Genomic DNA, 12,222 nt, shown 5'->3' with positions numbered 1-12,222 from the left:
TTCAGTCTTAAAGTACTTATAAGACATTTTATTTGCTGTTGATAAATATATATAGATATGCAAATTCAATGGTAACTTGTGTCAACATGGACCTTAAGTATTTGTTTAAAGTAATGTTTTGGCTATGTATTTTTTTCAGCAGCATGATGTACTGTATATTTTTTTTTAACTAATGGACATACATGATTTTTGGAAAAAGCAATGTCATGTTGTAAAACATTGTATTAGTGCATGAATAAAGTAATGAAATGCATTTAATGCAGTATCAGCTTTCAGATATTTTAAGTTTTTCTTGTTTTAATAAACAGTGGCAAACTTCATAAAAGTGGCTGTTTAAAATCAGCATACACCGTAATCTCAGCACCTCCTGTGTTAAACCAACATTTAGAATTTATATCATAAAATATCTGGGGATAAAGTATAAGAACACCATGACCACTGATAATAATTTTACATTTTATTGTGAGTCCCTGTATAATCATGTACAACCTTGTTTGGAAATCTGTGGGTTGTTGATATTTTAAAACCGACAATGGAAACAGCAGTAAACTTCAAGTTTCCTATAGGATAGATATGTTAAAATAAAAGATCAATTATGACAGAGGAAATCCAGATAATGCAGTGATGTCTAATGTAAATGTTTACTGTACTAAATGACTATAGAAAGTTCAATTCCAGCTAAACTAGAATTAAATTAGAAAGCGAAAACATGACAGAAAAATACAAACTCTTCTGAATTATCTTCTGAATTTGACATTTAACAGGGTCTTCTGATAATGTCAGCTGTTGTACGAATATCTCGCGATAAGTCGGACAGCGGCTTTTGGGTCTGCTCGACCAATAACAACAGCACACTGGTCCCCAGGCTGATCCAGTCTGGCTCCAGTACGGACTGTAAGGACGCAACAGTCCTGCCGACAGACAGGACCACATCAATGATCAGGACCGACCTGCAGTGAAAGCCAGATGGGTTTGTTCTTCGTGACCGCATGGCCTCTTCGGAACCAAGTTCGGACATGGAGACGAGACTTTAAGACATTTTCAGCAACTTTTCGCAGTGTTCCCACGTTGGTAAAGTGGCATTGAATTTTTTATTATGTAAATTTAATGTAATTACATAAACCATTTTTTTTCTCTAAATAGATGAATGGAAATTGGTCCTTTCACACGCATTAGTTAACAATGTAATACAGGAGCGAGGTTGTGAACTTTTATGTGAGCTCTGCCGTGGGAAATATTTTCTTTTCAGTACAGAGAGCAACGCCTCCCAAAACCTCAAGAAAACAAACTAGCTTTGTTTGTGTATATTCCTAATTTGTTTGTACTCCCATGAGAGGCCGATGCTCTGTCCATCTGTTGATGCACTGTATGAGTCGATATTCCCTCTTACATAATGGTAATTTTGCAGAGGCCAGTCGATTGACCTGCTGCAAGACTCCCCTTCTTAGTCATTTATTCAACTACATTGATGTCTAAAATATTGAAAGCCTCAGTCTTTTTCGAGAGATGTGGCTGGGCGATTCTGAGTACACTGGACAAAACTTTAAAGTACAGTCTTCATGATAAAACAGGACTTAAAGGTACAACATTGTAATGCCACATGAAATTAGGTTAAATGTAAAACAGATTAGTTTAACAATGGCTAATCCGGTGGTCAGTAATGTCAATAATGTTTTGTAGAAAACTTAAGGAAAAATTCTTGAAATGAATATTTTAACTCAAATTCATGACCAGTTCTGGACACTTCCAGAGTGTAAGGATTGTGAAAGATCATTTATTAAACATTATTTAAACATTCATTGTACCATCATCGTCAACATCGTCATCTTTTTTTTATTTCAGAGGATGTCACTCATCCAGCGGAGATGTGGAAGATTACATCAGCACAGTTTTCCGCTCACACGTTTACTCAGCTCAAACAAGCCTCCAAAAGGTATAAGAATTATCAATGTACCTCTCAGTGAGGTGACACAGTATAAAGAAGCTGAGTTCACGTGCTGACTGAATTCAGTTTGGCTGCTGCAAGGCATGGTAATTATTATCTTTTCTTTGCTGACGTAGGGTTTGAGAAGTTTTTCCCAAAAAACAAAGACAGCCGACCTTTAGGTGAGAAAAACTGTGTTATGGTTAAGAGTATTATTCTCTTTAGTTCAGCATTTTCTGTTCTATTGTAGCTGTTTTTTGTTTTTTTTTTATAGGTTTTTTTTTTTTTTTTGCTTATTGTTTTTAGATGAAAACATCAAAGAACAGGAATCACTTGGAAGACAAAGACGGGGTTCAAGGGAAGATGATAACCAAAGACGAGAAAGAAGGAAAAAAGAGGAGTCACAGTGGTGGACACGCTTTCGGGTACAAATATCAGTCAGAATTGATTAATTGAATCTAGGGTATCATTTAAATCCACCCCTCCACCCACCCCATTTACACAGAATTTTACAGTATTATCCCCTTTTAACCAAACTAAAAAGCAATAAATGCCTTCAGCCAGATGTTTTATCAAAGTGTTGATTTAGTTTAAATTTGTTTCATATTTTAGTATTTGGCCATCTCAGTTGTTTACTGTCATAACAATATAGCTTTACCTTGACCTGACATAATTAGGTAAAGTTTGAACTTTTATTTTACTCTCACTGTAATATAATCTATTTATTGGAATTCTTGGTGACCTTTAATTGAATCTGATCAAAGTAGTTCATTCCATGTTTTCATAAAAAATGTCAATGTCAATCAATAGTTTCCTTGTGCTGTGAGATGTATATCAGTTGGGAGCTGATAAATGATGGATGTTCTAACACAATGGTACACGCCGATCATGTCAGCACAATGCCTTCCTTTTAATATATATAATATATATGTAATTTGTTCTCTTTGTTCTTTCAATATGATTTTATCCACCAGGAGGATTTTCCCTGGGATGAAAGAACAATGCAGAACCTTGCAGTCGGTGCAGCAGGCATGGCCACAGCTTTTTTGTACTTTCACTTTAGGGAAACTGGAGTCCAGATTTCCTGGAAGGATTTTGTGCATCACTACTTGAGCAGAGGCTTGGTGAGAGGCTGAAATAGTGCTATTCCTGATGCCTTTTAAAAGTTTGGGCCCATTTTTTTTTACATTTGAAAACATGAACAAATTTTTATCTTGTGCTTGCTACACAGGTTGGTCACATGGAGGTTGTCAACAAACAGTATGTTAAAGTATTTCCTGCCTACGGTGTGAACTCATCGGAAGTGGTTAGTAGTACAGTGATGCTGTTACAGTATGTCCTTTTTCTTTCCCCAGAGGGGCTCCAGTCAAGCTGGGGAACCAATCAGTGTACAAAACGAAGTTATATAAAGGCAGAATGCGGCATTGTTGTGTGTGCTCTGTTGATTTTATGTTTCAGAACTATTTGTGGTTCAACATTGGAAGCGTGGACTCATTTGAGCACAACTTGGAGAAGGCTCAGCAGGAAATGGGCCTGAACTCCACACACAGAATACCTGTATTATACAGCAGTCAAAGTGACGGGTGAGAGGTGTAACTGGAATTAAAGCAGCTTCACTACTACACACATTGTTCTTGTGATACATGGTTTAATTGATGCTATCTTTTCAACCAACAGAACAATCTTTTTAAGTGTTCTCCCAGCCTTACTCCTGGTTGGGTTTTTACTTTTTGCCACTCACCAGGGACCAATGGCAGGATCACATGGGGCTCAGATTAAAGGAAACCCCCTCAGTATGAATGGATCCAAAGCTAAGTTAATTAAAGACAACATCAGCGTCTGTTTTAAGGATATTGCAGGATGTGAAGAGGCCAAAATAGAGATATTGGAACTTGTCAGTTTCATGAAGAACCCACATCATTATCACCACCTGGGAGCCAAGATTCCCAAGGTGCATATCATAGTTTCAGTATGGCTAAACCAGTGTTATTAACCAACCCAAACTCTAGCCTGCACGTAAACTTTATTCCCATTTCGACCATTATCGACCCTGAGGTCCTAAGGTACCGGCCTTTTAGTTCTTCCTAAAGATCGTACCAAAACATATGGCGAGGCCACATTTCAGCATTACGGGCCTCGCCTATGAAACAGCCTGCCTGAGGGCCTCAGGGCTGCAGAGACTGTTGATGTTTTTAAAAAAAAAAAAGCTCAAGACCTACCTTTTTAGTTTAGCTTTTAACTAAGTTTTAACATTCTTATATTAACCCATATTTATGCTTCTTTTTAGTTAATTTGATTTATTTATATATTTTATATATTGATTTACATCTTTTTAGTTAATTTGATTTATTTATTTTATATATTTATTTACATACTAGTATAGATTTTATTATTTTATTTATTTTTTTAAAAATGGATTTTACTTTTGTTTAGTTATCACTCCAGCTCTCTCCTCATTGGGGTCCTCTTCACCAAGGGCTGCCCCTGCTCTGACTTCATGGGTGTTGCTGTGGGGGCTGTCCCTGTCGGGTGAGTCGGGAACCAGCGCTGCAACCATACAGTTGTGGCGTGGGTCCTGTCTGCGTGGACCCGGGTGGCCCCCATGGTGATGGCCTGGGTGGTCTTGGTTGGGGGTAGCCCTTTGTGTAGAGGCACCCTGAGGATATCGTTTCCTTATCTGGTGCACATCTGGTACAAATGCACCTGGCCATTCATCTTCTTTTAACTGTTATAGGGCTAATAGGGCATGGGTGACGGTGGTTGTGGGTGGGTGAAAGGGGATGTGTATGTGTGTTAATGTTTTATCTATTTTGTTTTATAATTTATAATAAATTGTTTTATAATGTAAAGCACTTTGTATTGTTTTTAAGCACGAAAAGGGCTATACAAATAAAGTTTGATTTGATTTGATTTAACACTGCTGCACAATAGCAATCTCAAGTTCTCCATCATGATTCTTAAAGTACAAAGTTCTCAATTCCTGTTGCACCATATGTTTTCAGGGAGCATTGCTATCAGGTCCACCTGGAACCGGGAAGACTCTGCTAGCAAAAGCAACTGCAGGAGAGGCTGACGTCCCATTCATCACAGTCAACGGCTCTGAGTTCCAAGAAGTGTTTGTTGGCATGGGCCCCGCAAGGGTCAGTACTGAGCTAAATAATCCGACTTGAAATCTGGAAGCTGAAAGATGGATGAATTAAAGTTTCCTCGGCTGTTTGACACATAAACTGCACAGTATGCATGTCATTTTTCTTTGCTTTTATAGATACGGGATATGTTTGCTATGGCTCGAAAAAGTGCCCCTTGCATTATTTTCATCGATGAGCTCGATGCAGTTGGCAGGAGGAGAGGCAGAGGACACTTTGGCAGTCACAGCGAGCAGGAAAACACTCTGAACCAGTTGCTTGTGGAAATGGATGGTGGGCTGTTATACTGCCTCTCTCCCTTATTATTGTTTTTTTGCATTCACGGTTAAATATTACAAGCCCTGAGTGCCAAATGTTTCTGTCCTTATAGGGTTTAATAGTAGCACTAACATAGTCGTTTTAGCTGGCACCAATCGAGCAGACATCTTGGATCCAGCTTTGATGAGGCCTGGACGCTTTGATCGCCATATATACATAGGTGAAGTACAGACACTTGTTACAAATTTCCCATTTTTTTGTATTCTTTGTCATTTTCTCTTAATTGAATGCCTGCGAATGGCTAACTTTTTTGTATCCTTTATGTAGCATTACTCTCCAGCCTTACCTATATATTTGATAGATATTTTTTTGCTTTAGATTTCTCAGTATCAAACCCCATCCACTTTATAATATACTGAACGCTGTTGTTACCACACCCTTGCATGCATGCAGGCGTTTCACAATGAAATTCACTAGCTCTAATGTACATGAAGACCTGCACATAATTGTGTTAGTGTGCTGTGCTTCTAAAGGGGCAATAAGCTTATCTTGTTGTCTGTGAAAATTACCCTCATGTCTATTAAATTGTCAGCTCTCTCTCGCTCTCTCGCCCGTTCATGCAGTGTATTTTGTGGCCTTTTATCTTTGGTTAAAATGGTTGATTGTTTTCTTTTGCCTGTTAAAATTTAATTTGCTTGACGGCTGCAGTGCAGGGTTGGTGGGCAGAGAAGGTACCTGAGCGAGCTGTTTTTCTATAAAAGAAGGATCAGATAACTGCAAGCCAACACAACTGATGGGAACATCTTTTTGTAATTTCATTTTATTTATTTTATTTCAGTCTGCTTTTTTGTGAAAAGATCTGATGATGTTGCTTGAAACATTTTTAGATCAGGATTTTGAATTTTTATTTGAGCTATTTTTATACATTTTATCTATCTGAGACTGTGTATGTCACTAACTTCATAACAAGAATGACTTCTTTTAAATTAAGATTTTTAAACTTATTCAAAACAGACAATATTTGCTTCCACTTTTACACAGTTGAAGTAGACCAAAGCTCTTAACATTAGTCGCATTAGATGTTACTTACAAAAAAAAGTCAAACAATAAACTTTTGATATCATATACAAAGAATAGTCAGACTAATTAATCTTGAACTGATCTGATCAGTGTTCTGTTAATACATGCAACATAAAAATCCTGACAGGCTTGTTGTCTTTTTTTTTTTTCCCACAGGCCCACCAGATATTAAAGGCAGGGCATCCATCTTCAAAGTGCACTTAAGACCACTGAAGTTGGACCCCAGTGTAGATGTAGAAGCTTTGTCCGGGAATTTAGCTTCACTAACTCCAGGTTTTACTGGTAAGAACAGATTATGTTTGTTCATATTTTCCATGTGAACAACACATTTTAAAAATTATTTTATTTATTTATAAGACACCATGTATAATTTTGAACATACAGTAGATGTTGCCAATTGATGCCTCGTGCCAGAGTTAGCATTTCGGCTAAAGATGTAAACAGGGCCAAAAATGTTTAAATAAGTTGCTGTTTCATCCATCTATCCATTTTCTTAACTGCTTGATCTAAGTTAGGGATTGTGGGTAAGCTAGAGCCTATCCCAGCAATCACTGGGCGAGAGCCAGACACTATGGACAAGTCGCCTGTCCATCACAGGGCCAACACAGAGACAACAACCATTAAAGCTTCCATTTCAATTTACAATTATAATATAAAAACAATTTAGAGTAATCGATGAACCTAACATGCATGTCTTTGGACAGTGGGAGGAAGCCGCAGTACCCAGAGAGAACCTACGCATACACAGGGAGAACATACAATCTCCACACTGAAAGGCCACTGAGGCTCAAACCAGTGATCTTCTTACTATGAGGCCACAGTAGTACCCACTACACCTCGCAGCATGTTAATGTTTCAGTCAATGCATAATTAATGAAATTGCAGTCGAAATATGAGCCCTAATTTTACAAAAAAAACCATACCTTTCATCTTACTGATATTCAAAGTAAGACGAGACACTCAGCTACACCTTGTACAGTGTGTGTTCATTTCTCTGCTGCGAGCTGAGTGGTTTTTTTTATGTGTATGCAAAACTGTCATCAGCTATTCCATGTCAGTGACATTGTGGAGTAATGTCGCGGCTAAAAAGTAAAGGGCCTTACTCAGATACTTGAGGCAAACATACAATAATCTGAAAAAATTGTATATTTTGATATTTTGACTTCTGCATGTGTTGCTGACACTATTCTTGTAACCATGCTTTCAAAACCACTCTACATTTTAATGGATAAAGTTTCGATCTAGATTCTTTGCTAAACTTTTTTTTTGTTTCTGTTATATAGAGCACATTGACTTTTAGGGAATGTGGCTGTATAACATCACAGCCTCCCTACTGTATGATGTTTCCTTGAATTTCCCAGGAGCTGAAATTGCTAATGTGTGTAATGAAGCTGCTCTAATAGCTGCACGCCACATCAACCATCATGTTACCCTTAAACACTTTGAGCAGGCAGTTGAGAAAATTTTTGCAGGTAAGGCTAATATCTTTTTAACTTCACTTTTGTTATTTCTTAAACTTTGAATTGAGTTTTTCTGAGTCAAGTTTCTCTCTTCTCTTGACAAAATATAAACTTTATGTCCATGCTGGATCATAGTGAGGCCATTTAAATAAATGCCTCTGTTGATGCTCAATTCTCTAAGTCTTAGAAATCCTTCCATCCAACCATCCAATCATTCATCCATCCATAACTTCCAGGGCAAATTGAAATTCACCCTGCAGACAAGTTTATGGTTTGTGGGAGTAAGATTAAACATACAGAGAACACACATATTCAAGCTCAGGTTCAAAACACTGGTCCTGGAATAATTTTCTCTTAAATGTATCTGATGTGCTGATCACAGCCAGTATAACAGGCATTTACTTTGGTTTCAGGTCTTGAGAAAAAGACTCAGGTACTTCAGCTTCCAGAAAAGACCACCATAGCATATCATGAAGCTGGTCATGCTGTTGCTGGATGGTTCCTCGAGCATGCAGATCCACTACTTACGGTATATTTAATTTTCAACCAGTTTTCTCTTGCAAACAGAACTTCTTTAATTAATATTTACTCCATCTATACAATTATATGGTCCCCTAATGATAACATGGATACAATTTTTTCTCTCAGGTATCCATTGTTCCTCAGGAGAAAGGCTTTGGCTTTGCACAATATCTATCTACAGAACAGCATCTATTCAGTCAGGACCAGCTGTTTGACAGAATGTGCATGATGCTGGGTGGTCGAGTGGCTGAGCAAGTTTTCCTTCGGCGAATTACCACTAGGGCACAAGACGACCTCAGGAAAGTCACACAGACAGCATATGCCCAGGTAATCATTTTACAGTGGAATAAACTAAAGCATTGTTTTTTGTTATAGTCTTATTGTTTTGCTTGCGAATTTGGGGTTATTCACACATTTGCTCATTTTTCCAGTGCCTTCACACGAACGCAACAAAAAAATAATAAAAATAAACAGACATTGATATATACTGTATGTATATATATATATATATATATATATATATATATATATATATATATATATATATATATATATATATATATATATATACACATACACACACACACATACGCACTCCTAAAAAATTAAGGGAACACTAAAGTAACATGTTGTAGATCTGAACGAATGAAATATTTTTAATACTTTGTTCTTTCCATAGTTGAATGTGCTGATAACAAAATCACACAAAAATTGTCAATAAAAATTCAATGTATCAACCCATGGAGGTCTGGATTTGGAGTTATACTCAAAATTAATGTGGAAAAACCGCACCAGCATATGGTCCCACAAGGGGTCTGAGGATCTCATCTCGGTACCTAATGGCTACCTCTGGCGAACACATGGAGGGCTGTGCGGCTCTCCAAAGAAATGCCACCCCACACCATTACTTACCCACTGCCAAACCGGTCATGCTGGAGGATGTTGCAGGCAGCAGAACGTTCTCCATGAGGTCTGTAGACTCTGTCACGTCTGTCACATGTGCTCAGTGTGAACCTGCTTTCATCTGTGACAAGCACAGGGCGCCAGTGGTTAATTTGCCAATCTTGGTGTTCTCTGGCAAATACCAAACGTCCTGTACGGTGTTGGGCTGTAAGCACAACCCCCCCCCCTGTGGACGTCGGGCCCTCATACCACCCTCATGGAGTCTGTTTCTGACTGTTTGAGCAGACACATGCACATTTGTGGCCTGCTGGAGCTCATTTTGCAGGGCTCTGGCAGTGCTCCTCCTGTTCCTCCTTGCACAAAGAAGGAGGTAGCGGTCCTGCTGCTGGGTTGTTGCCCTCCCACGGCCTCCTCCACGTTTCCTGATGTACTGGCCTGTCTCCTGGTAGCGTCTCCATGCTCTGGACACTACGCTGACAGACACAGCAAACCTTCTTGCCACAGCTCACACTGATGTGCCATCCTGGATGAGCTGCACTACCTGAGCCACTTGTGTGGGTTGTAGACTCCGTCTCATGCTACCACTAGAGCGAAAGCATCGCCAGCATTCAAAAGTGACCAAACCATCAGCCAGAAAGCATCAGAACTGAGAAGTGGTCTGTGGTCACCATCTGCAGAACCACTCCTTTATTGGGTGTGTCTTACCAATTACCTATAACCTGTTGTCTATTCCATTTGCACAACAGCATGTGAAATTGATTGTCAATCAGTGTTGCTTCCTAAGTGGACAGTTCGATTTCACAGAAGTGTGGTTGACTTGGAGTTACATTGTGATAGATATATATATAGGTATGTATTTTTAAATATACATAAAAATGTAGATAAACCCATTTAAAAAGATGTCTTTAAGATTTTTACATGCATGTTTGGTTTCCTTTTAGGTTGTACAGTTTGGAATGAGTAAAGCAGTGGGCCAGGTTTCTTTTGACTTCCCACAGCAGGGAGCCACAGTATGTGAGAAGCCATACAGTGAATATTCAGCTCAACTTATAGACCAGGAGGTCCGCTTGCTCATAGATGCTGCTTTTCAGCAAACACATGAGCTCATTGTTGACAAGAAAGAATTGGTGAAAAAGGTATGAACTGTTGAGAGTCGTCCCTGTAAAAGGCAAAGCAAAGTAGATAACGTGTGTTTGTGCATATTTATGTTTTACTTCCTTAACTATAACATTTCACTAACCAGTTTGCTTGCTGTTTACTTTTATGGTTTTTGTACAGGTGGCAAAACATCTTTTAGAAAAAGAGAAGCTAGACAGGTCCGACATGTTGGAGCTTCTAGGTCCTCGTCCTTTTCAAGAGAAGTTATGAGGAGTTTTTTGAAGAAATGGGGGAATTTATCGAGGACACCTCAATAACTGAAAGACTAAAGGATTGGAACCAAAACAGAAGAAAATAAAAGCACCAAAGATAAACGGATCAGATCAGCCTTTTACCTGTAGGCAGACATGGGGCCGGTAAGCAAGTATTCGACTGTGTGTGCAGCACCATTCCCAGTAGACTCCAGAGATGGAGAATGGCAGTGATGTCTTGAGATGAAGGAAAGAGGTCCATCACTCAGACTGGCATCATGCAACATGCTCATTTTTTAAATGTTGTTTTTACATGCCAGTGTTTGTAGCCTGTGGATCTCTACACCCACCCATACAAATGTTGGATATGTTAGTAGCACAGCTTCTTAACTGTGTATTGTTTTTGTAGATTTATTTTTTAAGGCAGATAACTTATTTTTAATGAGATGTAAAGATGAATCATAAAAAGATTGTTTTGGACAACACAGTCAACTAACTTATACTCTACTCATCCATTCAGTTTTTCTCTGTAGATTCATTTAGCAGGAGTATTACAAAATCATCCAACTGAGCTGTTTTATTTTTGAAAATTCTCAAATACTTAAAAAAAAACAACAAAAAAAACCCCAATTAATTCCCACAGTAATGTGTGCCTAGCGTCTGTGAAGCAGAGAAAAGTGTATAAAAACACCTGGAACCTGTGAGGTTTAGCTGATTTTGTTTTGAATAACTCATATTAATTGTTAGTTGTTCACTCCAAAACCTTTCTGCTTTTGTTGCACCTTACAAATGCAAATATTTTATTTTAAAATGTTTAAAAAATGTCAAATGTATACTGCTAATTGTATTTGTGGTGCACACATTGATAAATACATCTTAATCAGAGTTTTTCTTCAATGTCCACTTTTCAGTTGCTTATCTGCAGTGTATATTGTAGAAAGAATATTACTGTAAATCTGCATCTGATGCCACCATTTTCATTTTATGAAATATTTATTTATAAAAACAAAGTGTAATTTAGCTTTTAAATCATATGGAAAAGTCAATGCTTTGTGCAAAACATGATACGCAATGTAAGAGAAATGGCAAACCATACAATGAGCCAGTTTTTCTTTTACTTAATTTAATCTTCAACCATTCCAGTATCACTTTTAAGCCATTATTTCACATCATTCAGTTATTCACACTCCTGGTATAGACAAGCTTATATTGTGACAAATAAATCAAGTACACAGCGGTTACTTTTCCTGACAAAGATGAGAAGGATCAAAACCTTTTTGGCACTTTGCTGAATTTTTGGCATCCATGCAAATCCATATAACCATGGTCTGTTTTAACCGTAATTTTTTACCTGCTTCAAAAACTTTTACATATGTGGATGGAATCTAACTTCTACACTTTATTATTTTTGCAACAGGAATTGTGGCAACAATCATTTTGATGAAAAGAGAAATGGAATAGAAAGTATTCATTAAAAACATAATTTCAAAAAAGTATTTGAATCCGGGACAAATGATTGCATATAGCTGCTACTTGGTTTGTTTATCATTTCAGTCATCTGCACCAAATGCCAATAATTC

General features: G+C 37.8%; 1 protein-coding gene across 1 annotated transcript; it reads left to right on the top strand.

Annotated features, from left to right (window-relative positions):
• The first annotated feature begins 1,013 nt into the window (after nt 1-1,013).
• Nucleotides 1,014-11,602, top strand: LOC306754744 (mitochondrial inner membrane m-AAA protease component AFG3L1-like). The gene is given in 18 exon segments (XM_079238818.1): nt 1,014-1,071; nt 1,843-1,933; nt 2,062-2,106; nt 2,231-2,349; nt 2,899-3,048; nt 3,156-3,230; nt 3,383-3,507; nt 3,602-3,875; nt 4,927-5,064; nt 5,190-5,343; nt 5,441-5,548; nt 6,565-6,690; nt 7,770-7,880; nt 8,282-8,397; nt 8,517-8,717; nt 10,235-10,429; nt 10,572-10,654; nt 10,656-11,602. Coding segments are annotated over 17 exon segments (2,202 nt in total). The 5' UTR covers nt 1,014-1,071; nt 1,843-1,845; the 3' UTR covers nt 10,750-11,602.
• The last annotated feature ends 620 nt before the right edge of the window (nt 11,603-12,222 follow it).

The sequence above is a fragment of the Telmatherina bonti genome (assembly GCF_933228915.1).
Source record: "Telmatherina bonti genome assembly, chromosome: 1".
NCBI lineage: Eukaryota > Metazoa > Chordata > Actinopteri > Atheriniformes > Telmatherinidae > Telmatherina > Telmatherina bonti.
This window is presented reverse-complemented; position numbering and strand designations above follow the sequence as displayed.